The sequence below is a fragment of the Malaclemys terrapin genome, chromosome 10, assembly GCF_027887155.1.
Source record: "Malaclemys terrapin pileata isolate rMalTer1 chromosome 10, rMalTer1.hap1, whole genome shotgun sequence".
Classification (NCBI taxonomy): Eukaryota; Metazoa; Chordata; order Testudines; family Emydidae; genus Malaclemys; species Malaclemys terrapin.
The window spans coordinates 68,229,631-68,257,344 of record NC_071514.1 but is presented as its reverse complement, the minus strand read 5'-3'; the positions used below and the strand labels follow the sequence as shown (position 1 = coordinate 68,257,344).

Sequence of the window (27,714 nt, the reverse complement as noted above, 5' to 3'; positions counted from 1 at the left end):
TTCAGAATAAGCTTTATTCTGTTCACTGATTAAACCAGACAATTTAGATTTACAGAGTGAGATTAAGATGTGGTTGCTTACTATACAATAGTATCTGTATATGCAAAGATGAATATTTTTTTAAAAAAAGGTTATTATGTATTCATTTGTTGTGCAAAAATAGTTTTAGCCATACTTATTGCAAATTCACATTTCTATAACATGGTATTATTACTGTCCGTGAACCTACTCCACTTACACTTGTAGCATTATTTTGTTAGATAAAAACCTATCTTAAAAGAGCTCATTATCCGAATATCCTTGGCCAGCATTAAGAATTTCTGGGGTTACACCACCATTTTTAAGTTAACATCACTAGCAACTAGAAGGGGTATGTTCTCACGTTAACCACACAGGGCACATCATCAAGTGTAGGTTCAGAAAGCAAAAAGCCCCAGCCCATCAACTGAGATTAACCCTATCAATAGATCAGTGTTGTATATCTTGCTAGGTCCTGCAGTCATGTAGTGACTGCAGAAGACTTGGGTTTGTTACATCAGTGGAAATATCTCTTTTCTGCATTATTACATATTTGGGGTCTCTTCAATATTTGCAATCAAGGCACTTTTTCCTTCTTTAACCATTAGGAAATCTTAATGGCAAGTCGCTCTCACCAATACCATCTTACCACCTGAAAGGCAGATTGTTATGTAACGGGATTCTGACAACGAATTAATTTCCCCACATGGCTTTATTTTAGACTTCCAATTGCACTGATTTTGATATTTAAAAAAAAATAATAAAAAAAAAATCTTGCCATGGAACTAAAATGTAGATGGAGACAAACATTTCTCTAATTTAGGCCACTGATGCATGCAGCACACTGCACTAGAAAGTTATAACACCATAACTCTTGCTAAAACAGTAGTTGTGCTACAGAAAATAATACAGTGTTTATGGGGAGGAATCTTGTCTCTACATTATATAGCAGGTCATTAGTTTTGACCAGCGGTGTTACAGAAGCAGCTTTCAAGAAGCTATTTACAGCAGCTGATGTAGGAAAGCGATTCACAGTATTGGACTGACCAGCAGCGCTGCTTTGTCACAGCACCACACAACTCAAGTCTTGGGGGAAAGGCTGAGATTGCAGGGGACTGTTGCCAATTGCTCTGTGTAGTTCTCATCCACCATTATTCAAGTTAACTACTGTGACTGCTTGTTAGTATTCTGTTAAAAGTTTAAAAGACAAGGGTTTAAAAAACAAAAACAAACAAACAAAAACACCCTAAACCATCATGGCCTCGTCATCTCAGGATCTTCTCAAAGTAACATCTTGACTACACCTTGTGGGGAATGTGCCATTGGTGCAGGAATATTTGAAGGCCGTGTTCCAAACTCCAAGCGCTTCCCTAACCTGTAAATACAAACAACAACCCGATTGCAATGCAATGTATTGCATTCACTGTACATGCATGTTCAGTTTTTGCAATCTTTGTTAGGTCACTGCTGTGTAGTAAAATGCATCACTCAGCGTCAAACAGCACAAGGAACTAACAGACAAACAGTAAGTCTCAAATCCAAATGGCAGTTCTGTAGGGTTACCATACGTCCGGTTTTTCCCGGACATGTTCGGCTTTTCAGCAATCAAACCCCCGTCCAGGGGGAATTGCCGAAAAGCCACACATGTCCGGGAAAATGGCCGGCACTTCCTCTCCCCTGCGGCTCTGCTCCACTCCCCCTCTCTCAGATTTACAGAGCCAAGCTGCCCGAGCCAGCGCTACTGGCTTCGGGCAGCCCCCCCCTTGCCTCTGGACCCCGAGCCCCCAGCCAGGCACTTCTCCTACCCGGCTCCAGCTGAGCTGCTCCCGCGGTGCAAGGTCCGGAGGCAGGGGGGGGGGCTGCCCGAAGCCGGTAACGCTGGCTTCTGCAGCTCTGCTCTGTAAGTCTGAGGGGGAGGAGCCAAGCAGCTCAGCTGGAGCCGGGGAAGGGACGTGCCCAGCCACCTCTGGGTCCTGAGGCAGGGGAGGGCTGCCCGAAGCCAGCAGCTCGGCTCTTACATTCTGAGAGGGGAGGAGCAGCTCAGCTGGAGCCCAGGTAGGAGAAGTGGGGTCCGGAGGCAGGGCTGGGGGGTGCTGAGCGGGCCGAGGGGGCCAGGGAGTGCTCAGCCGGGGTCCGGGCCGGGGGGTGCTGAGCGGGCTGGGGGGCCGGCGGGGCTGGGGGGTGCTGAGCAGGCCGGGGGATGCTTGGCCGGGGGTCCGGGGGCTGGCGGGGCCAGGGGGTGCTCGGCTGGGGATCGGGGGCCGGGCCGTGCTGAGCGGGCCGGTGGGCCCGCGGGGCTGGGGGTGCTGAGCGGGCCGGGGGATGCTTGGCCAGGGGTCCGGGGTCTGGCGGGGCCAGGGGGTGCTCGGCCGGGGATCAGGGGCCAGGCCGGGGGGTGCTGAGCGGGCCGGGGGGCCAGCGGGGCTGGGGGGTGCTGAGCGGGCCGGGGGATGCTTGGCCGGGGATCCAGGGGCTGGCGGGGCCAGGGGGTGCTCGGCCGGGGATCGGGGGCCAGGCCGGGGGGTGCTGAGCGGGCCGGGGGGCCAGCGGGGCTGGGGGGTGCTGAGCGGGCCGGGGGATGCTTGGCCGGGGATCCAGGGGCTGGCGGGGCCAGGAGGTGCTCGGCCGGGGATCGGGGGCCAGGCCGGGGGGTGCTGAGCGGGCCGGGGGGCAGCGGGGCTGGGGGGTGCTGAGTGGGCCGGGGGATGCTCGGCTGGGGGTCCGGGGGCCGGCGGGGCAAGGGGGTGCTCGGCCAGGGCCGGCCCAGGCTGGAAACGCCGGGGGGGGGGGCAGCCTGGGCCGCTCCTCCTCCCCCCACACCCCCCCTTACCTGCTTCAGGCTTCCCGCGAATCAAATGTTCGCGGGAAGCAGGGGAGGGGGTGGAGTTGGGGCGTGGGCGTGGGCGGGGCTGGGGGTGGGGCCGGGGTCCGGTGGAGTGTCCTCCTTTTGGAGGCTCGAAATATGGTAACCCTAAGTTCTGACACTAACTTGGTAAATCACTTAACTTCTGTGGCTCCGTTTCCCATCTGTAAAATGGGCCTAAAATGTACCTCTCTCCTTCCCACTAGTGTGAAGTGTATTTTGCTTGCTGGTGCTAAAATACTGTTTTCAACATTACATCAATAGGAATATTGTTTACACATGCAATGCGAACACATTTATAAAACGCAATAAGGAAAAATCTACAAGAGCTCATGAAGATTCTGCTCTTCCTTTCACAGTAGCAACTCCGCATCAGAAACTCTCCTTAAGTGCTACTGCTTTTGGTAATAGGGCAATGAGAATAACCAGAATTCCAGCACTAGTTGGTTCTGAGTGAATACAATCAATCTGGAGTTATCCAATTTCTTCTCCAGAAGGAGCATTTTTATATTTTGGGTTAACATTTTATGTGCAAGTTGAAATGGATACTGCATGCATCTGATTCACGAAGAAAAGAATGTGGACTAGATCATGGGTAGTGCTTAAACAGGCACTGAGCTGCAGCTGGAAACACCCTTGTTGATTATTTACAAAAAGCTGATTAAAGTGTTCAGACAAAAATGTACAAGGTTCCAGACTTCGAATTTAATTTAATTAGACAAAACAGGTCTAAGCAGCTGCATCCCAGGAAAGAGCCTTGGTGATGCAAAAAAACTTATTATTCTGTCCTCCCATAATAAGAGAGCGTAAGTAGTGACAAGGGAAACAGGCTCCCCACCCATCACCTGGGCCATCCTTTAACACAAGTATATTGAGCATACAAATCTTTATCTGACCCCCTGGCTGTCAACATCCCACTCACCAGGAGCCCAAAATAAAACACTGGATTGTATGTTTATACTGAAAGTGTTTAACATACTCTATAAATTAAATATGTTTTTCAAACAGGGCACTAAACTAAGTTCTGGCACAGCACATTTCAACAGATAGTGTTAAACATTTAAAACTTGGGGTAAAGTTTTCAGAATTGCGACAGCCTCCCAGGAGCCTAAATGGCCAAGTCATTTCTGAATTTTTTACCCTTTCTCTAAAATTTCCTGTTTGAATATTACTGTTTCTGTTACACTTAAAGCCTCCAGCTAGCTAGCACGTGATACACAATATATGACAATGTGCTTTTAAAGGAAATATACATTAGTCTGTTGTAGTTCACTAGCCCATGCCCTGTTTAGTATCTTCTTTTCAATTATGCTAAAGTGCAATGCAAAAAGGATCCTGAAGTAGTTCATCCCTTTTGAGAAACACTTATCTCCAGGTTAACATCAGCTGTAACGGCTCAATTTTATAAGGGACTGGGAGGTCTACCAGAAGGTAAACAGAGAAAGCATTTTCCAGCCACTCAAGACAGGACTGGTCAGAACACAATGGCTCAACTGGCTCCCCACCTACTCCTCATGTGAGCAGTTTACTTCTGTCAGATCTGACCACTGCTTTATGCAAGGAGCCAGCAAAAAGAGTGAGGCATATCAGGAAGATAGACCATTTATAGGAAGCTCAACCAGCAAGGAGCTGGATATCTGACTGGAAAGGAGCAGTTTGCAAATGTAAGAAGATGGCCCATAAGAAACAGACAACAGGAGGCATTTTGATAGAGTATACTCTTCTTAGCCCAATCCCCAGCCACTCTGTACCTTACCACCAACTCCCCCAGCTTTCAGACCCAGACTTCAGACTCACTTTAGAGCATCAAGATCTGTGTATAACCAAACCACAGGATCAGCGTTAAGAAACTGCAGCCAATCAGCACTTACCCGTTATCGCTCAAAGGCATGTGGGAACTGCTCAATCGTTTTTCAAGGCCATCTCTGCTCTTGTTCAGATACAGGGATGAGGACATGGCGGGTCTGTTTGGAGACTGGTCATACACAAAGTTTCGACAAGATGCAAGTTTGGATTCCAGAGCCTAAAGCAAACAGTTTGTCTGAGAGTTAAACAACATTCTCTTTCCCAGCAAAGGGCCCATGGAAGGATTTTCTAATTATTTACAAGGACTCCAATAGAAGAAGCTTTTAGCTACTAGTCCCAAATCTATACATGAGCTCTGAATTTGAAGGAAGAGGTGCTGCTGATACACAAGTCCTTCTGGCTTCAGGATCAGGCCCTTAAGTGTCTCATTAAATGGCAAAATTATTTTGTATTTTGTGGGGGATGGGAAGGGGAAGAGAGAGGTAAAGGAGTTAGATCTTATGTTAAGGATGGAGAAGCAACTGAGCATTCTGTTTAGTTAAACAACAAGAGCCTCGACTTCCCCAGAGGTTAACACGCCTTTTAGAACCAGGCTGCTTTTATAAGCATCACTTCTTTATGAAACTAAATGTTCTTTCAAACCTTTTCCCCAAAGCCAATACACACCCACCCACCCGGTGGCATGCCTGGGGTCTCCTGAACACATGACTTGAGCAGTAATCACCAACAAGCTAGATTCTGCCTCAGGCACCATCAGGCACATCAAAGGAAGACTCAGCCAGAATTCCTCCTGGGCAGCATCTTGAAGAGAGTGCAGTATATTCCCCTAGCCTGGCACTCATTCACACTGGCCTGCTCCACTTTTCCCTCCCGCTCCCGATGCTATTTCAGACACTCAGAAGGGAGAAAAGGCTATTCTGGCTGGCACACTGAGTGGGGCAAAAGCCACAGGAGAGAACAATTGGCCCTTGTTGAGGTGCATTCTATCTACACAGATGCCTGAGCTACAAAATAAAGTTCACAATTTTCTAATCTCTTTCATGCAGAATTAGAGTCTGTTTGGATCCAAGTTCATCTCTATAGTTTAACTCATTCAGCAGTACAAAGGGTTAATGCTGGTTTTCATTCTCATAATACAAACATAGCCGCCATCACCTTTCGGCATAGCTTTAGCTAATGACTGACTCCTTCTTACCCCTACTTTCCGTAGTAAGTCTCCCACAATGTTTAGCGCAGATATCCTGGCAGCTGGTGTGAGAGGAGTCCCGCTGTAACTATCCTCAAAACCTTTGAGAGAGAGGAAGGGTTAATAAAAGGGATATTTTACTCATTACGTATGAGAAAACTTAGCAAAACCTTAACTCTCCCCACCAGCACTAAAGAGAGATTGTACATGGTGAGTAGCAATCTTCTCTCCTCTCTTTTTATCTGAACTGCAATTCTCTTCATTCCCATTGGAAATATAAATCACTGCATCTTTCCGACATGACAAGTTGCACTGAAGAGATGCTGGACTTTAATTTGCACTGGTTTTGAAAGCAGCTTTTAAGCCTTTAGATTTCATGAGAAGTGTTCTAGTCTGTCTCTATAATTTGCAATGGAAGCAAAGAGAGAAAGACAGCAACTAAAAAGACATGTCATCCAGAGAAGATCACATGACCCAAAGCTTTATTGCCTGTGTTGCAAGAATTCCTGGTCCTCTCTCTTTTATGTGAACATACTATAACATATCAAGTGCTTCCAGCTGGAACACAGGATTTTAGGCTAAGAGTACCAGTCAGGATATACACACACTTTATTAACCACTTACTAGAACTGTAACACTAAATTATTAGTATCAGACACGATCACAAGAAAACACTCACGGTGTATGTGCACACACACAATACAGTGAAGTTCCCTAAACATTCCTTTTTATTCAAATTAAAGAGTCTGGGCAGGTGTAATTGGGAGTTATTTAAATGTTCAGTGCTCATAAAAATGAGCAACTAGTACCACTGGTGAGAGCCCATATTTTATAATTTGGTACAGACAAGTCTCCCGTTGTTCCAGAATGAAGCATCTCTAAAGTAGCAACCTCCATCTCTAAGTGGCTAATTCAAATGAGTGTGTCTGCTGAGACCTCCAATCTCCTTTCTACCAAGCTCATGGAGATTCAGGGATGGTTAATGAGTGCAAATTATAACCTAGTGAACTACCTTGCTCCGGAAGGTGATTTTTTTTTTTTTTTTTTAAGTTCATGTTTTAATACAACATGGACGAGTTATAATGCACTGGTTATAAATCTACCCAGACATTCATACTGAACCCATGACAGGTATTCAAAATAGATTACTGTCCTTCAATGTGTTAAACACTTCAATACCGGTCATGTTCAGTTCCACATTTCTCAGCTTCTTTTGTAGTCAGTAGTTTGATAGAAATCCAACATGTACCAGGAACAATGACTCAACGACTATTGGTATCGTACATTAACCTTATGTTAGCAAATGCCATTCACACTTACCTCTTCTAAACGTTCCTGGGGTGCTTATACTGACATTGGGTCCCCTATGAACTGCAGGAGTTGAAGGCACAGATAAAGTTGCTTGCACAGCTGTGTCCGTTCTTTCTGTCTCCAGTGTACTTCGTATCGGTGTTTTGGGTTTCTCCTGTTTCTGCTGCACTGCAAGCTCTTGCCTTAAGTCTAAAGGAGAAGGAAAAGGTACAAAGCATTTGGAAACACATCCCAATCCGAAGCTATTAGGTGCAAGAAGTGTTTTTGTGTTGTCAAAGAACGCTGTTAACATTGATAGCCCCAGAGCAGAGGTGGCCAACCTGCGCCTGAGAAGGAGCCAGAATTTACCTACATACATTGCCAAAGAGCCACAATAATACATCAGCAACTCCCCATCAGCTCCCCCCCCCCCCCCGCCTGCGAGCAGCCATGCTGATCAGTGCCTCCCCCTCCTTCCCCAGGCCTCCTGTGGTATGCAGGAGGCTCTGGGGGGAGAAGGAAGAGCAAGGGTGTGGCAGGCTCAGGGAAGGGGGCAAGAAGGAGCAGGGGCCTGGGGGGAAGGGGTGAAGTAGGGGCAGGGCCTGTGGCAGAGTCAGGTGTTGAGCAGTGAGCACCCCTCTGCCTGGGCACATTGGAAAGTTGGCGCCTGTAGCTCCAGCCCTGGAGTTGGTGCCTATACAAGGAGCCACATATTAAACTTCTGAAGAGCCACATGCGGCTCTGGAGCCACAGGTTGGCCACCCCTGGCCCCACAGTGTTTCACCAACCACAGCTGAAAAAAGAAATCACATTTAGCTTCCAAAGAACATGGACACCCCAGCAAACACCCCACGAATCTTGGCACTAGCCACTTATAACTGGTTCAAAATCCCAGATTCCAGAATGGGAGATCAGCAAACTAAGCTTTGTTGGGATAGTGTAAGTCAAAATACCCTCAAGCTTATGGTCCCTCCCCTCCATGCCACTCCCTCCCATTATTGTTATCTAGTTGTAGGTTTTTCTTTGGTGCTCATTTTCCTAATAACAGAGCACTACACAAATGTGAATGAACTTATCCTCCCTACATCCATGTAAAACGGGGAATTTAGTATCCCTGCTTTACAAATGGGTTTCTGAGGCCATGTGAGGTCTGTGACAGAGCTGGAAAGAGAACACAGTTCTCCCAATTCCTTGTCCAGTTCTTTAGCTACAAAGTCATCCTTCCTCTCTTCTGGTCCTACTGCCAGAGACAACAATCAGGAAACTAACTGCTGAAGTCGTCGAGGGGAATCAGCACTCATTCATGGTGTCTGTGTTACACACTGGCTCTCCATATTACACTGTCCCTTTAGTCTCCTTACTGGCTCCGCTCTCATGACAGAAGGAACAGAGATATTGTCAACATTTGTTAAAATTCATGTCCTGTCAGCTGACAATGAAGTGGGCAGTCAGACCATATCCCCCCAAGCCAGTCAGCTTTTCTTATTGTTTTAAAACACAGAGGCAACAGCAGAGTAGAGAGCATTCTGGGACATATATCTGCCTGCATGGTCTGCTATAGAATGACAGCAGTACTCCAGAGGAGCCGAGTGGACAAGGCTACAAGTTCCTTGGGCATTTCTACAAGTTAGAAGAATATTTAGAAAATGCACCCAACATAGTTAAAAGCCCAACTGACAAAACACTGAATTCTACCATGTGTTTTCAAAGCATGCCTCCGATTTGTAGAAATATGCCAAAAGCTACAATACCACACATCCTGCTCTCCCTAGGCATCAGGGTATAGCAGAGAGGAGAGCAGCATGCACCTACTATCCAAGACAAGTGCCCAGACAGGCTCTCTATTTCATCAAGGAGAATGAAGCTTCCATCGACAGCATTTCTAAGGTCTCTCTCTTCTTACTATCTCGACACCATATTCGAGGGGAGGATTTAATGAAAACTTTGGAAGGCGGGAGGACAGGGTTGTATATAAATCAGTTAGTTAACCTCTGGCTTCATCTTTCAATCGCTGCACTGATTCCAGGAGATTCTCTTTCTCATCTAGCTCACTCTCCAAAAAGGCATTTCTTTCAATGGCCTGGTTCAAACGCTGTTCGAAGTCCTCCAGAGACATTATAGTGGCTCTGTGTGTAGAAAAATAATATCACAGAAGTCATTAGGTTCCTAGCACATCCAGGGCTGCCCAGAGGATTCAGGAGGCCTGGGGCAAAGTGGGGGAGCTGTGACGCTTGTACTCACCCGGCGGCGGTCTGGGTCTTTGGTGGCATTTCGGCGGCAGGCGGCCCTTCAGTCACTTCACGTCTTTGGCAGCACTGAAGGACCCGCCACCGAAGACCTGGAGTGACTGAAGGGTCCCCCGCCGCCAAAATGCCGCCGAAGACCCGGACCGCCACCGGGCCAGGGCTCACGGGGCCCCTGCGGGGCCGCCAAAGACCCAGACCGCCGCCGGGGCCACCAAAGACCTGGACTGCCGTTGGGCCAGGACTTGCAGGGCCCCTGTGGGGTCCGGGGCAAATTGCCCCACTTGCCCCCCCCTTTGGGCGGCCCTGAGCACATCTAAAAGCATCAACTCAGACACAAAGAAACTGCGGTATTTCTGGTGTGAGAAGCTCCAATGTTTTAATTTCAAGCTTGTAAGAAATTGACCAGCCTCACAGTCCACTCACCCACTTGTAGGACACCTGTAGCAAGAGCAGACAGTACCACAGTACTAACTGGCACAGCACAGAAATGGACATGCTCAGTTCTGCTAGCTTCACAAGAGAACAAGAGCTGGGTAGGGAAGGGTTAAGAGCATCTGCATTACCTTTTTGCTCTTTCCAAGTCATCATTTGATTGCTCGAGTTCTCGAATGTACTTCTGTAGTTGATCTTTAATAGCTGTTGTCTGTGCCAGGTCATCTTCTAGCGCAGAGATCTGCTGGTAGCCTTCTGCATGTTGCATTTCAATTTTTTCCTAACCAAAGATAAACCAACCACCACATCAGGGATTTAGCACCGCACAGCCCCTTCCTTCCTTTCTGCTCCGCTGTGCTTACTCAGCCTTTCCCAGTTAGAAAGAAGGTGGTCCTGCTAGGCCATCTTAGAGCTACCACCTTTCACATGGGCTAAAACCAATAAGGACAGACGCTAGCCTCTTTCCATCAAACCAGACCTCCACAAGCCGATCCCAGGAGCAATCTTCTTGGCTGTGGGTGGGAGGGCAGGATCTCTCTTCCTCGCTCCCTACAGGTAGATGGAGCTAGGAGATCTAGCCTCACTCACCTCCATCACAGACTGCTCCCTACTCTCACGAGAGCTTACACTAGTTCTCTCTCTTTCTCCTCCCCCATTCCTGCCCTTCATGGGGAGGAAGCAGTTCTATCCTCTGTAGGGAGTTGGGATTTTTAGTGGTTCTCTCTGTGGGAGAGGCACAAGACAACACCATCTCATATGCTCATAGATGGGCTCCCAGCTCTGTCTGAGGCACACATAGGTACCAGACAAACAGTACTTCCTTCTTCTACCCAGGACCAAGCAGAGCATGATCAGTGTGTTTCAGCAGCGCAGCGCAGACAGCACATCACAAGAGAGCCTAGACTGCAGGAGGGAGGAAAGAAGAGTGCCTTGGAGACAACTGGGAGGGCAAATACTAGTCCCTCTACTTTAAGTCCACGCAGGTGGCAGACCCACCCCATCACCAACTTCAAGACCAACAGCCACAACAGACCTGTGCAAGGGACCTAGATCTTTAGTGAGTACATGCTTTGGTGCTCTAAGCACAGGAATGGAGGTCAGATAATTCAGAGTCAGTACCCTGGCTGTGATACTGTTATACAAAGCCTAGAGCAAATCACATAAATTTATGTGCCTTATTCCCACCCACCCCATACTGTAAAAAGAGAGAAGTATCTACTTATCTCCCAGTGTGAGGGGCATTAGTATGCGTATAGATCGCTTTGAACATGAAGAGCTATAAAAATGCTGAGTATTATTTTTACGGTGCCCAGTGATTTGCAACACAAGACTTAGTAACGGACTATAAACAAAAAGTGAAACTGTCCAAACTGAGCAAAAGGGTAATATAGTAGAACCTCAGACTTACAAACACCTCGGGAATGGAGGTTGTTCGTAACTCTGAACAAAACGTTATGACTGTTTTTTTCAAAAGTTTACAACTGAACATTGACTTAATACAGCTTTGAAACTTGACTATGCAGAAGAAAACTGCTGCTTTTAATCATCTTAATTTAAATGAAAGAAGCACAGAAAGAGTTTCTTTACCTTATCAATTTTTTTTTTTACTAGTAGTTTACACTTAAACACAGTACTGTTCTGTATTTGCTTTGGGGGGGTTTTTGGGTCCCTGCTGTTGCCCGATTGAGGTGTGTGGCTGACCGGTCAGTTCATAACTCTGGTTTCTGTAACTCTGAGGTTCTATATATTAGGAGCATAATTGGTGAATATTCTATTATATCCCCGTGCCTAATCAGGGCTTGTTTCCACAGATCCTGTAGAGTCCTTTCAGCTTCTGCAAGACTCTTCAATGGCTCAGGGTTCTACACTAGCAGATCCCAATGCAGGGCTCTAGAGTCTTAAAATTCTTTCAGATGCACGCATCTGCGATTATTGCCTATGTTACTAATACAACATTTTTTAAAGAGGATGTCAGTATCCCTTTAGGGCAGAGATGCAATCTAGCCTGTACTGCAAAAATTTAGGCACCAAAACCTTGGCACTGGATCACCTTAACATGCCAATTCCTTTTTCTGTGGTCCCAAGATTACCATCTATTAACATACCTAAAGCATTTGTAACTGTAGGATCTAAGCATAACGAACTAAAGTCACTGAAAACAAATCCACATACTGGAATTAAAAAGTTGAGAAAAAGCAAGGTCTGTAGCCTATTTTTCACTTATTTAAAGAGCGCTATTTCAGTGTGTGTGTATTAAGTGGTACAGAGACAATGAAGTTGGGGAAATACCTTCTTTTAACTGAAGAAATTCTGTATTGATTATAGGATCAAAAGTGTTAACACTTTTGGTCCCTCTCATTTTGAATTTCTTGGATAGTTACCAGTTTAACTTAAAAGTCACCAAACACATAGCCCAATTACCTATAGCTAGTCACATAAGATTCACTAAACAAACCCTCTGAAGCATTTTTTCCAATTAGTGTGAACTGTATTTTGGAGGGAAGAGGAGAAAGCAGAGGGCAGCCTGGGAAGCTCAAAGCCATGAACCGCATGGGCCTAGCAAACTTTGTATTGTTGACCTAGAAGTGATGTGAGTCCTTGTTAACAATGCTGCTCAACAGCCTGATGAGTTTAAAGCTTCTCTCTTGACCGGATTCAAACAAAAGACAGAACTGCTAAGTTTGGGCCTTTGTTTTTAGCTAATTGTAATAAACAGTCAGCTGATTTGCTCATCAATGGAGACACTGTTCCTTCACTTGCAGGCTGCTAGTGTCGTTTTCAGTCTGCGTGAATAAGCCAATTGTTAAAGACTTTGTGTCACACAGAATATGTTTTAATCAAGTTCTTTGCAGTGGAGAACAATATTTTTTTTTCCCCCCTAATGCAGTATGTTTATTCTCCACTTTTGAGTCAATTTTTATTATTTCTATCCCAAACTGCCCAGGTAATGTTGCTTCTCAGCCTCGCCCCATGGCTAAGAAAGAAAGAATGTATTCTTCCCTCATGGGAATTGATTGCAAGTTTTATTTTTGCAGAGATATTTTTTCTCCTCTTTCCCAAACATGTCAGCTTGAATGGATTTATGTGGCTTGTGTAATAAACTAGGCCAACATTCCATACAAGAGGTTACACGATTGGTATTGTAAGGGTGTTTATGTGGGATTATTTTGTTTTAAACCACATGTTGTAATAATAGCAATGTCTGAATTTGCTTTGGGTTGAAATAAACAAAACTCCCACAAAGTTTAGAAAAACAGTATCTTAAAAGTGGACTAGAATTCTTTAGTATCCCCTTTTGATGTTTCTTACCTAGTTACTGTACTTGTGTAAGCAACACATACAGCGAAACCCATGGGTTTCGACAGTTATACTTGACTCCTGTTAGCTGAGTACTGGATCCAATTGAGTAAAGTATATCTAATTAAATTAATCTCTGTCTCCACAGATATTGAACTGGCCCTTGGAAAACGCTAAGCAGTTTTACTTCATTTTTAGACAGCTGATGTTTAAAATTAGTATTTGCAGATTAGCTACAAAATGCCAACAAGTTTATTTTTGAAAAGGAATTAAATTTTGGTGACAAACTTTTGTCAAGTTTAAATGAATTTAATGCAGTTCTTTAAAAGTTGTCAATTGGGGGGGTAGGGTGGGGAGGGGTTGGTTGTTTCTTTTTGTAAAGGATTATATCGTCAGCATCTTGTACTTGTTGGAAACTGAAGCAGATTAACTTCCTTTTATCCTGCGGCATTAAGCCCAATGGCATCACCATCTCATGTTCCATCTCTCAAGATATTCTTGTAAAAAAAAAAAAAAATTATTATACTCCCTACTAAATAAAATACTTTGCATTTTTTCCTTAGAGATCTTAAAAAGCATTTTTTGCAAGTTCATTATCCCACATCACAGATGGGGAAACCACATTCAGAGAGGTTATACACGACTCCGAGAAGTAATTTAGAGACATTTTCAGAGCCAGGAATAGAAAACAAGTCTCCCAACTCCCACTGGATCATGCTTCCTCCTAAGTAGACATTAGGTACCAATTGCCATTTAGACACGAGTCACAACTACTACGGTTTTTTAAAAAATGGACTTATTCCATTATTCCAGTGCAGCAGCTAAGCACAACTGACTTTCCTTCTCTCGGATCTTGACAATATCCTAGAATCATAGGGTTAGAAGGGACCGCAATGGTCATTAAAGCCTGCTCTACGCCGGACTGATCGCTGCCCGCCGATCCGGCCAGTAGTGAAGTCTCACCTTAATCTCACCCCCTGCCAAGATGCAGGATTTGTTGTGTCTAAATCATCCAAGACAAATAACTATCCAGCCTCCTTTTGAAAACCTCCACTGAAGGAGCTTCCACAACCTCCCTCAGCAGTCAATTCCATTGTCCCACTGTTCTTACAGTTAGGAAATATTTCCCAAGATTTAATCTAAATCTGCTGTGCTGTAGTCTGAACCCATTGCCTCTTTTCCTGCCCTCTGTGGCAAGAGAGAATTATATCTTTTATTGCTTTGGTCTATTATATGAGCCTGTATACTTGTATTGTACAACGAAAGAAAGAACAAAGGCAGAAAATGCATGGAAGAATGACACAGAAATAAAGCTATCACACACACACACACACACACACACACACACAAAATGTACAGTGCTGAATTCTACTACAAACGTAAGGGTTCTCCCATCTGGAATCCATCCTGAAATACATCCAGTGTCTTAGCAAACAGATGGCTAGTAATATTAACTACAGTATTCAGACCTAAGAATCGGGCAATATATTGATATTTTCTTATTATCAAAGCAAACTATTGTTGCAATTTGTTGATAAACATCTTTATGACCACCACATTTCTAATGCTGCAATTCCATATTTCCCTGATCATCTGCACACACACTGCCCTTTCTCTGCTGTTCCTTTACCTTAATTGACTCCAGTTCCATTCTAAGGCGGTTGTTTTCCGATAGAAGGTCTCGATTTCTGAATTCTGTTTGTTGCAGCTGTGTCTCCAATTCTGCTTCATATTCTCGGCTCCCTTCTTGGAACTCACGTAGTTCCTCCTGTGTATTTTCTGCACTGGAAGCACAATTCCAGCCACAGAATTAGTTGGGTTCATTTTAATAAAACAAGAAAATTCAGTTCACCTTAGTATAAACGTATGGCAAAATAAAATGCTCCTCTAATACAACTGAAGGCTCTACGCCTGCTTGTCACCTAAACGTGTTCAGAAAGGAAAATAAGTGATTGTATGAAAATGCCTTTCTATAGTTACATCATATTTGTTCACCTACACTCTCACAGCAATCTGTCCTGGAACAGTGGATTACGAACAACCCAGTCCGTCTTTATGTTAAGAGAGTCCGAGACAACGATAGGATGCACCTACCTTTATGCACCATATCCTCAGTCATGCTCACTTGTCTGCAAATTTAAAGCTATTTATATTAAATATTCACTTGGGTGAAAACTCATTTGCAGAAGTTTTCTACAAGAGATATAAGGCAAACAAGCCTGTCTTCAGATTTCATTCAAATATTGCTACAATGATTAAGAACAGATATGAATAGTGACCATCAACACGCCATCTCAAGGCCTGATCCCAGGAGGGATCCACTGACAGCAGGATCGAGCCACCTGATTTGTAAACCTTAAACATTAGCAATTTGACATATTGAGTCATGAAAAATTCCATTTACCCTGACACAGTTTGAACTGGAAAGAGATGCAGAGAAGACTTTCTTCCTCTGCCGGGAGTTCACTCCCTCTCTGGATGGTGCTGAACCATCCCTACTTAGCCAACATATTCCTGATTCAAACGAATTTCTGAAAGGTTATTTTAATCTCGCTTTAGGAATGCTGCATGCGGCAGGCATCTAGGTCTATTGCCCCTGCAGGCTTCCTCTACACAAAGTCAGACTACATAGCCACAGTTGTCCCTTCTGGCCTTAGAATCTATTAGGGCAGTCAATTAATCGCAGTTAACTCACGCGATTAACTCAGTTTTAATCACACTGTTAAACAATAGACTAACAATTGAAATTTATTAAATATTTCGGATGTTTTTCTACATTTTCATATATTGTATCCTGTGTTGTAATTGAAATCAAAGTGTATATGATTTTTTATTACAAATATTTGCATTGTAAACATGAAAAACAAATAGTATTTTTAAATTCACCTCATACAAGTACTGTAGCGCAATCTGTCAGAAAAGTGCAACTTACAAATGTACTTTTTTTTTTTTAACGTAACTGCACTCAAAAACAAAACAATGTAAAACTTCAGCGCCTACAAGTCCACTCAGTCCTACTTCTTGTTCAGCCAATCGCTAAGACAAACAAGTTGTTTATATTTACAAGAGATAATGCTGCCCTCTTCTTATTTACAATGTCACCAGAAAGTGAGAACAGGCATTTGCATGGCACTTTTGTAGCTGGCATTGCAAGGTATTTACGTGCCAGATGTGCTAAACATTCATATGCCCCTTCATGCTTCGGCCACCATTCCAGAGGACATGCTTCCATGCTGATGACGTTCGTTAAAAAAAACTATGCGTTAATTAAATTTGTGACTGAACTCCTTGGGGGGAGAATTGTATGTCCCCTGCTCTGTTTTACCTGCATTCTGCCATATATTTCATGTTACAGAAGTCTCGTATGATGACCCAGCACATGTTGTTTGTTTTAAGAACACTTTCCCTGCAGATCTGACAAAACGCAAAGAAGGTACCAATGTGAGATTTCTAAAGATAGCTATAGCACTCGACCCAAGGTTTCAGAATCTGAAATGCCTTCCAAAATCTGAGAGGGACGAGGTGTGGTGCATGATTTCAGACGTCTTAAAAAAGCAACACTCCAATGCGGAAACTACAGAACTCGAACCACCAAAAAAGAAAATCAAACTTCTGCTGATGGGCATCTGACTCACATGATGAAAATGAACACACGTCAGTCCACTCTGCTTTGGATCATTATTGAACAGAATCACAGAACATCAGGGTTGGAAGGGACCTCAGGAGGTCAACTAGTCCAACCCCCTGCTCAAAGCAGGGCCAATCCCCAACTAAATCATCCCAGCCAGGGCTTTGTCAAGCATGACCTTAAAAACCTCTAAGGAAGGAGATTCCACCATCTCCCTAGGTAACCCATTCCAGTGCTTCACCACCTGCCTAGTGAAAACGTTTTTCCTAATATCCAACCTAAACCTCCTCCACTGCAACTTGAGACCATTACTCCTTGTTCTGTCATCTGCTACCAGTGAGAACAGTCTAGATCCATCCTCTTTGGAATCCCCTTTCAGGTAGTTGAAAGCAGCTATCAAATCCTCCCCTCCTTCTTCTCTTCTGCATGAACCCGTCATCAGCATGGACACATGTCCCCTGGAATTGTGGTTGAAACTTGAAGGGACATATACATCTTTAGCACACCTGGCACGTAAATATCTTGTGACGCCGGCTACAACAGTGCCATGAGAAGACCTGTATTCACTTTCAGGTGACACTGTAAACAAGAAGCGGGCAGCATTATTTCCTGCAAATGTAAACAAACTTGTTTGTCTGAGCAATTGGCTGAACAAGAAGTAGGACTGAGTGGACTTCCAGGCCCTAAAATTTTAGGATTGTTTTATTTTTGAACGCAGGTTTTTTTTGTACATAATTCTACATTTAAAATTCAATTTTCATGGTAAAGAGATTGCACTGTAGTACTTGTATGAGGTGAACTGAAAAATACTATTTTTTTTTTGTTTTTTTTACCGTGCAAATACTTGTAATCAAAATATAAAGTGAGCACTGTACACGTTGTATTCTGTGTTGTAATTGAAATCAGTATATTTGAAAATGTAGAAAACATTGAAAAATATTTAAATAAATGGTATTCTATTATTATTATTATTTAACAGTGAGATTAATGGCGCAATTAATTTTTTGTAATGGCTTGACAGCCCTAGAATCTATTAATTTTCCCTGAGGACTGTAGCCTCAGGCTCTTCTACACAGATTTTATCATCCCACTAGAAGTTATAGAATGAATTACAGGATCTATAGCTTACTAGGAAGACAAATTATGGACAAAAATTCATTGCCTTTACCACTGTTTATATTTCATAGCCAGTTCTTTCCAGTAGCTGGTTTCTTCTTCCACTGATTTGAAGTGATTTCCTTCCAAGTCTTCCATGGTGAAATCCCTAGAAGTCTAAAATTCTTGTTTCATGTTTTCCTGAAAATTAAGAAGTTGCAAATTTAGAAGTTAGCATTTTCCTGTTACTGCATTAACCCATTGCTTCTTCCTGTGGAATTATCCCCAAGGCTTGTAGAAGCAGCCTCATCTTTGGATACATTTAAAACCAGATTGGACAAAGCACTGTCAAATACGCAACATGCCAGAGGGAGGACTAGATCATTTAATAGGGATTTTCTGTCTCAAGTTTCTCTGAATCTATTGGAGGTTGGTACCCCACCAGATTACCTTCACTGAGTGTCTTCCCCTCCCTACCTGACTACCTGGTACTGGTCAACAGAACATTAACAGACATTCCCAGCATAACAAATAGGTACAGAAAGCAGCTGAGGAGGGAAACACCCCAAAACACACGCTGCCTAGTGAGAAAATGAGGGACACCCTGAGAAATGCAGAAAGACCATGTGAGCAAGAAACCAAATGCTCTGCTCTAAAAGAAAATGCAACTAAGTTGGACTTTAGCAACCCCAGAGACATGGCAGTTACCCCTGAAAATACAAAGGAACATCACTGAAACATACAAAGGATCTGGGGATAATCATTTCCTTTGGTAAAAGTTTCAAAAGTGCCTATGTGATTTAGGAACATACATATCTAAGTCACTTAGATACTTTTTAAATTTTACCTTTTATCTAAACTCTAAGACACTATAAAGTACAGAACAGAAATAGAATACAATAGAACAGCTATAACTCTGAAGCCTGTGATGCACCATAATAAATGCACTAAAATAGAAATGGTTTTGTGAGAGTTAGTCACAGGGCTTGTCTACACTTACGGAGCAGCTGTGCTTCTCTAGTGCTTAGTGAAGCTTCTCCCATATGGGTAGAGGGAGGCCTCCAATTGACATAGCCCTGTCTACTCCGGAGATTAGGTTGGATTTTCCACACACCCGGGAGCGATGTAGTTATACCAACGTAAGTTGGCAGCATAGACCAAGCCTCAGAGTGGAGACAGGTCACAATTAAGGCCTCTAGACAGTCTGCTCTGTGCAATGCTGGTCAAGGCAAGGATTACAGAGGCTGATATTATAAACCTAATAGCAGCCTCCACAGACTGAAGACCATAAATAAAGGTGGAGCCTGACTCTTCATTCACAAAGTCAGGCAGCAGAAATACTGGAACCCTAAACTGTCAATGGGAGATGCAGAGTCAGCAAGCCAACTCCAAATTTTAAAGTCTCAGCTTTAGATCTGTTTATTAATAAGCCAGTAAGTCTCCAGATGGCAAGCTTAAAAAGAGAAAGAGCAAATACATTCAAAACCACCAATGACCATTTGAAGATTTTTCCAGTCACGCTGTAGAGCCTAATCCTGCATTTCACATGCACCCTAAACTTCCAATTTCAACTGGAGTTTTTGGTAAGCAAGAAATGCTGGACTGGACCTTGAAAACAGGATTATATGATAAAAAAAAAATCTTATATCCACAAATTATAAACCAGGTGAAATACAATAACTCAGTGGCCCCATTTCACCTTCCACTTCTCCCATCAGCTAAAAGTAATATCAAAGACAATCTAAGCTTTCACGCTCCCTGACATCCGAGGCACACACAGATACCCACAGATACATCTCTACCTCGATATAACGCTGTCCTCGGGAACCAAAAAAATCTTACTGTGTTATAGGTGAAACCGCGTTATGTTATATCGAACTTGCTTTGATCGCCAGAGAGCGCAGCCCCGCCCCCATGGAGCACTGCTTTACCGCGTTATATCAGAATTCGTGTTATATCGGGTCGCATTATACCAGGGTAGAGGTGTACCGGGTCTTCATGGCTTGTCCCACCATTTGTTAAAATCTTTGTACAACAGTTTCAAAAGCATCTAAGCCCCAGATTTGTAAAGGTATTTTAGGCATTGCTTTGTTTGGCATTGCCAGGCCTAAGTCCATTTTCAAAAGTGACTTGGACAATTAGAAGCCTGAGCCTCACCGAAAATCAATGGGACTTAGGACCCTAAGTGCCTAGGTCACTGTTGAAAATGGGACTTGGCTGCCTAAATCACTTAGGCTTTACAATGCTGAGTGGAACACCACATGAGCACCTTTAAAAATCACAGCCTAAGTCCCCACTTGACACTCAAAAGGAATTAGACACTTCTGAAATCCTTTCCTTTAAATACCCGGGGGGGTGGGGGAGGGGAGGGACTGGAGGAAGTGGGGAAAACATGAAAGTGTTTATAAACCAGAACTCATGAGGAGTTTGGTTTGTTTAAAGGGACCAGAGAAAAAAACAAAATGTTAATAAGACAAAAGAGGTTTACACCCTTCTGCAAACAAACAAGACCACCACACTTGACCTAGTGACATTTCCTGAAGTCGTCTCAGGGCTTCCAATCGTGGATATATTTATGGAAATGTATGGAAAAAGCTAAGAATGGGATGGGTGGGAAGTACTGACTCACTCCAAATTATCTTCATGTCTAGTAATGTGAAGCTAGACCATGCACAATTAAGATTCTCGCTTTATTTTTAGCGAGTTGAAAGTGCCTTTGATTTTAATAAGCATTTCACGTGCTCAACGCTCTGCACAAACATTAATTAATCCTCACACCATACTTGGGAGGTAGATAAGTATTAGCCCCATTTTACAGATGGAGAAACAGAAAGGGAGAAGGAAAGCCACTTGGGCCACAAGTCAGATGTGTCACTCAGATTAGAAATCAGGAGTGGCCAACCCTCAGTAGCGTGCTCAACCCACCAGAAAAAAACAGACCACATCATCCCTGAGTGTGCGGAAAACACGCACCGAAGAACAGGAACTTTCCAAATTCCATTGAAGGCTGGGGCAAAGGTTGCACCATTGTCCTTCTCCCACCTCTCAGAGAAGTGAGAGGGTTTGGCACACAGATACCACATATCTTGGCGATGTGCTGGAGGCTGAAGCCATCTCCAGAGTGGTCTGAGTCAGGTTCCCAAGGTGTAAAAAGATGTGGGAAAAGAAAAGGTGGTTTTATGGGAAGGAAGGATTGTCTTGCAGTAAGTGCACCTGACCAGGACTCAGGAAAATTGTTGTTTTATTATCACTATTATTCCCAGCTCTGCCAGTTTTCTTGTGTGACCTTGGGCAAATCAGTTAATCCCTCAATGTCTCCATTCCCATCAGGGATAATATATGCCTACCCTACATGGTACTGAAAGGATAAACCCATTAACATTTGTGTGATGATCAACTACTACACCAATGAGGCATAGTAAGTAACTAGACAGATAAAGGCACCGTCACACCTCCCTAATGCTGGCCCCAGCCTCTGCTGCAATTTAGAGTAACTCTACGCCAACAGGAAAATAAGGACATCCTGTGGGGGGAGTCTATGCCCACTTACCCCATTGGAATGGCATAAGGGGCTCCAGTGAGAGAATCAGGGCTCTTGACTCCACGCTGCCTCCCAGCACTCCTTCCATAGGGTCACAAGCAGCCACTGCCCCAAGACTTACCGTAAGTGCGGGAAGGAAACAAATTAATGCTAATACCATTGAACAAACTGAGTGATTGTGTTCCCCCCAATTTCAACCCTGACCTCCTAATGGAATCAGATCCACACACACAACTTCAAAAGGCTTCCTCAAGGTGTTTGTTTGTTCATTCATTGTGAGAGAGAAATGATGTTGTGCAGGTTGTGTTCCTCTTTTTCTGTGCCTCCCATAACCCTTGAGTCCACATAGATGAAGGATGTGATCTGGCCCAAGGAGGCTTAAAAATATTTCAATAGAGACTTCTCTCCTGTTGGTCAATTTTTTTCCGCTAAAAATTTTGGCTAACATGAAAATGACCCCAGCAGAGCACCTTCAGATTTACATTGCAGTGTGCAGTTTCCTAACAGATTATAATATAATTATAATAAAACCTCCAAAAGTTTGGTGTTTGGAAAATAAAAGGATTGAATCCTCTACCACCAAGACCCAGTCTTGATGGCAAAAAGGGTGTGTTTGAAAATGTATTATTTTAATACAATTGCAAAGTCCTCTTCAGCTCTCTTACAGGCCTTGTCTAGCCTAGGGCTTAGAAGTGTGATGTTATATCAAGCTAAGTGACTGGATCTAATTAATACCCTCTTAAAATTCTAGTCAAGACAAAGGAATGGTATCATACTTTAGGGTCCTAGTAAACTCAACCTAGCTTGACCAGTTTAGCATGTGCTAAAGATGACATGCCTCGTCTAAAGATTAGATTACAAACACATTAGTTAACACTCATCAGCTAACACAAGCTGACATGGTTGGATTTGGTAAATGTGAAATCTGATTCCACTTGCAGAGCTTGGCATGTAACAACAGATCTCAAATATATATATATACACATATAAGGCCAGTGGTACAGGATTCAGAGTGGACACTGTAAAGAAAATGTGATGTAGGCATGAAACTTGAAATATTCTCAACATCCTTTTCTAGAGAGTTTGTCTTTCTGGAAATTAAACCACTATACATATGACAAGGAAACACCATTTATGCACTGAGCTGCAGAAAGTCATCAACTACAATTCAGTGTGACCTTTGGAAAGGAAAGGATACCAACTAGTGTTAATACACGCAAATCATTCCTCCCCAGTCCCAAATACTCATAGAGGATTAAAAATAGACAATTTTCAAAGACAAAAGAAGCTTTTTAGACTTGGAACATTCAGGGAAGGAATAGGCAAAAGAGGAGAAGAGTATCAGGGGGTAGCCGTGTTAGTCTGTATCTACAAAAACAACAAGGAGTCTGGTGGCACCTTAAAGACTAACAGATTTATTTGGGCATAAGCTTTCGTGGGTAAAAACCTCACTTCTTCAGAGGCTTTTACCCACGAAAGCTTATACTCAAATAAATCTGTTAGCCTTTAAGGTGCCACCAGACTCCTTGTTGTTTTCAAAAGAGGAGAGAGATTCAATACCTATCCTCTCTCTAGTTTGGGTTGGCCAGGAAAGAAGATAGGTACACATGAACAATTACATAGGGTTGCATAGGATCTCTGAACTTTCTTTTTTCCAAAGACCCTGATCTTTGGGTCTTGGGTATTGTCAGAATGGTCATTCCACACTTCCTCCAGGAACTAGGTATATGCTTAGACTGCCGTTCCAGCCAGCCTGGAGAGTGTACTTTGGGAAAGAGCCTATCTTGGGGTCAGCCCATCACTAGCATAAGACAGAGTTCAACATTAACATGTACTGATCCTCATGAATTCCAGGATAGCAATTCCCCTGTCCGATTCACGAGTTGCACTAATGGGCCCAATGAACCTGTATTCAGACAGCGAACAAAATAGACACGGTTGAGAGTGGGGGGGGGTCTTCAGGAGTAGGGTCCTCTGGACTCCTCTTCCTCACAGCCACAAAGACATGGAGCCAAAAGCCCTGCAATTTGCAAGTATTGCTCTTACTGGCTCAATGGGAGTTGCATATACTTACATCAGGGCTGGATTTGCTCTAAAGCCTGTTTGCCCCTACATGGTGACATGTATTTTGGGGGCAGGGGAAAAGGGGAATTTCTTTTTAGATTTCTAAGGGCTTGTCTACATAGGGAAATTTACTGGCAGATCTATTTTGGTCTAATTATAGTATTACAGTTATAATCATACTGCTACAGTTATACCCATATAGTTCCCTGTGTAGATGCTTACTCTGAAATATGTATCCACAGAGGGGATTATATGGGTATAACTGTAGCAGTATGATTATACCAGCATAGTTCTGCCAGTAAATTTTCCCATGTAGATGAGCCGTAAGGTACACTCCCCAGGCATCATTTGGGACCATACATGACTGGAACACGCTTTGTTCCATTATATCTATCCCTAAGTAATGCCTACAGTAAACTAATTTCAAACTAATGTAGAGACTGCAAGTACATGTTTGAAACTTCCCTACATTTGTTACTACAAGATAACATGATGTGACATGAATTATTTTTCTACAGTTCCATGCCTCAGACGCATGCATTGTGCCTGCAGTGAGCCAAGAACTGAAATTAAACATTAATACATCCCCACCATGTCTTATTACCAGCCATTTCACACAAGGCCCTACCCAAGCATAGGTTGCATGTCAGGTGCTAGAGCTATTTAGGGTGAGATTTTCAAGGCAGCCTAAATTGCAAAGGGAAAAGTTTGGTTAAAAGAAAACTATCAGATTTGTTCCAAAACTCAGGTTGTCAAAAACAAGATTTAACGAGACTTCAGACCAATCAAAATGTTTCCATGAATCTTCTATTTTCTTTTTCAGTGCCAACAAAAACAGTTCGTTTGCCACATGTGAACAAGCAGCTGCCTCCCAAGTGCCCCCTCATGGTTAGAGGTGGCTATGCAGGTGCACTGTCTCAGCTGCCCTCTTAACTCAAACTACTGTACCAAACAAAGCCTTCCCTGGTTCTGCCACACCCCTTCACTGGGGATCTCCCAGGCCTTCCCTTAATCAGGATTCCCTGCTACAACTTCTTCACTCCCAGCAGTCTCTGTCCCTCTTCTCTTTCATTGATAGCTTCCTGATGCTCTCTCAGTTCTTCCATACCCAGATGGTTCTACTAATTAAACCCCACACTCCATACCAAGTGTGGCGGGCAGGGCTAAGTATATGGGGTTGTCCAATGGGGACAGGCCACCATTACACAACTAAAGCACACAGAATTATACATTACACAATTTCGTAGTTTTGTTGAGAAGAGGGTTTTACCAGCGTTTTGTTCACAATTTATTATTGCCATCAAAAACATAAAGGTTATAACTGTTTGGCTACACCTCGTTTGTTTTCATACATGTAGAAACCAGAAGGAAAGATTTGGCCATACTTCCTGCTTGTAAGCAGTTTGGTCATAGACATTACAAAACCACTGTATCATGCAGGAACTAAAGTTTTCTGGGGGTATGGGATGAACTTCTGCAGTGAGAAAAGTTATGTTTACGTGTTTCGCTCCAGGAAGTGACAACAGTACTGCAAAACACCAGTTCGTATCACCATGGCATAGACCAAGTGTAGGCAACCTATGGCACGCACGCGAGCTGATTTTCAGTGGCACTCACGCTGCCCGGGTCCTGGTCACCGGTCCGGGGGGCTCTGCATTTTAATTTAATTTTAAATTAAGTTTCTTAAACATTTTTAAAACCTTATTTACTTTACATACAACAATAGTTTAGTTATACATTATAGACTTATAGAAAGAGACCTTCTAAAAACGTTAAAATGTATTACTGACACAAGAAACCTTAAATTAGAGTGAATATATGAAGACTCAGCACACCACATCTGAAAGGTTGCCGACCCCTGGCATAGACCATCTTCGAAGTAATTTTAGTATGGGGATTGAAATACTGTACTGCAATCAGAGTCAGAGCTAATCAAACTCAGGAGAACTCTATGCTGGATTCTAATATAAGATTGTAGAAGCCAGTTCAAAACAGCTCTGGGACTTAAATATATTTTAAGGATCTATTTAACAATGTCGTAAACTTCATTGCTATTCAGAGCAGTTCCAAGTTCCCCCGCAAAAAACCCAGAAGGGAGAACAGGAGAAGGACCCTCTGAAAAGGTAAGAACAAAGCAGAACTCTCACAGGCCAAACTTTTATAGAATCCATAAATTCTGTTTGGACAAGTAATTTGTTCCATAATCAGGGCAAGCGGAGAACTAAATTCATATGGGGAATCTTCCTCTAACCATCAGAAAAGAGGTTCTTTTGTCTCATAGAAAAAAGGTTTTCACACCCACAAAAGTTACCCAAGTTACCAAAACTAAATGCCACAAAAGGGAATAAAGAGAAAGAGGTCATCCCAAAGAGAAGGTCACAATTAATAGTATATTCGGAGGCCAGTCTAAGAAGGTTATCATTGCATGGGAGTCTCTCCGCAAAAAGGGCTTCATTAAAAACAAACAAACAAAAAAAACTATTCAAAAGTTCAGGTACTTATCCAAATCCAATACTAAGGGTGGGAGCGATGGAGGAAGTACAGGGTATTTATTCTGTCCCAGTGGGCTTACCCGAGTCCATGCCTCCTGCAGCCTCAGAGAAGGAGAAAGGAAGAGAGCGATGCAAGCAAGATGTGGACACAGTGAGCTGTTGCTGCCCCCGCCTCACAATAGGATGCATCCCTCACATTGCCACGTGGAAACCCTCCCTGCCCCGTCCCGACCCCACACAGCAGTGGCAGCCACACGGGGAGATGGGAGAGGAGGATCCTAGGAGTTTGTCCTCCCCAAACTTCCAAGAGACCCAGCAAAGCCCCGAACGCTCACCACTTCCGCAGGAAAAAGCAGCCAGGTCCGGGTACAGGCACTTTCTGCCACCCTCCTATAGCCGCCGGCCGGGACTAGTACGAACCCAAGCTCTTACCCTGCCCAGGTCTCTGTGCCCCCATCCGAACCATTACAACCAAACTCTACCCAACACCCTATTGGCTGCAGGGTCACGTGGCCTGAAGAGGCTCCTCCAATCAGCTCCGGTAAAGTGCTGATTCTGGAACGTTTAGAAACTTTCGAATTTATTTTTTTTTTTTTTTTTTTTTTACTTTTCAGTGGCAGCCGGGCCGGAGGACGAAGGTGTCAGAGGGACAGGGCTCTGAGCGCAGGGCATGGTGCAGGACCGCCCCAGGGATCGCAAGCAGACCTCCACCCTTTAAGCAAGGCAGGATACGGTGGAGTTATGAAGACTCGATGTACTGAGCAAGCAATACACTTCAGCAAGCTGCAATGCAACTTGGGAGTCTCCAGCTTTCCTCCTCCCTTTATTATTATCTACGTTTTTATGGGTGTGTTACTTATTTTATAACATCCACAAGTGTGCTTGGGGCTTCACCGAAAGCGTAAGAAGACATGGGCACTAATTCTGCAAACACAAATATATGTGATTAATTTTTTTGATGTGTAATAGCTCAAAAGTTAAGCACTTGCATTAGTTTGTAAGATCTGTAGTGTGAGTGGAGCTTAAATTGCCTCAGCTCAGTTATAATATTATAAACTGTGTATTTTTTCCAGACTCTCATAACTTTAAAATAAATAAAAATTTCCTCAGGATGTGGTGTTTAAAAAAAAAAAGTCACCTTTGGGCTGACTTGCGAGTTTTAACTCCATAGGTTAATTTTTCAGAAAGGTATCTCAGTATGCAGCCGTAACTATTTTAAATGCCATAAAAGAGCAAAATTTATACATTCAAGATACCCACTCAATCCACTTTTTGCTTACCATGGATAAGATTCTGTGTGCCGTACTGCTACTGCTGAAGTCAATATGTATTAGGATTAGGCCCTCTGAGAGACATTAGAAAGCAGCATTTATTTACATCTCATTTATGATCTCCCCATTTGGGACATGTCTCCACAAGAAACCACAGTAAGACTAAACAGAACCTATAAATGATGTGAGCACACCAGTATAACGTTTTTGTGTCTCCAAGATGCTGGGAAGGACAAGAATGTTCACCAGCACCAGTAAGCATGATCCAAAAGCCTAATGAAGTCAATGGTACTCTATTATTTGACTTTAGTGGAATATGGATCCAGTTCTTTTTGCTTATAAATTATTAATAGGGATAAGACATACTCAGTGTTGCTCAAGTACCATAGGTGTCTGCCTATACTATAATGCACACAAATACCTGCTCAGTAGGTGTGTCTGGTATTTGCTTCCTGAAAGACTCAAAACAAAACCACAAATTACTA

General features: G+C 43.4%; 1 protein-coding gene across 2 annotated transcripts; it reads right to left on the bottom strand.

Annotated features, from left to right (window-relative positions):
• NDE1 (nudE neurodevelopment protein 1) lies at positions 1-26,426 on the bottom strand. Of its 2 annotated transcripts, none has more exons than XM_054043184.1 (9): positions 26,294-26,426; positions 17,935-18,062; positions 14,769-14,922; positions 9,973-10,121; positions 9,153-9,289; positions 7,194-7,373; positions 5,883-5,974; positions 4,753-4,904; positions 1-1,393 (listed from the first exon to the last, which is right to left on the bottom strand). In XM_054043184.1, the coding sequence occupies exons 2-9, from the start codon at positions 18,018-18,020 to the stop codon at positions 1,300-1,302; spliced, it is 1,044 nt and encodes a 347-aa protein (XP_053899159.1). In that variant the 5' UTR covers positions 18,021-18,062; positions 26,294-26,426; the 3' UTR covers positions 1-1,299. The 2 variants fall into 2 exon arrangements, with proteins under 2 accessions (XP_053899159.1, XP_053899160.1); XM_054043185.1 differs by lacking the exon at positions 26,294-26,426 and adding an exon at positions 26,039-26,143.
• Between the last annotated feature and the right edge of the window lie 1,288 nt (positions 26,427-27,714).

Excerpts from the sequence above, each read along its gene's own strand:
- NDE1 (XM_054043184.1), bottom strand. The coding sequence starts at position 18,020 with ATGGAAGACTTGGAAGGAAATCACTTCAAATCAGTGGAAGAAGAAACC. Across the intron at positions 14,923-17,934 it reads GCTATGAAATATAAACAGTG|TGCAGAAAATACACAGGAGG; the intron begins GTAAAGGCAATG and ends TTGTGCTTCCAG. Across the intron at positions 1,394-4,752 it reads ATGCCTTTGAGCGATAACGG|GTTAGGGAAGCGCTTGGAGT; the intron begins GTAAGTGCTGAT and ends TTGTATTTACAG.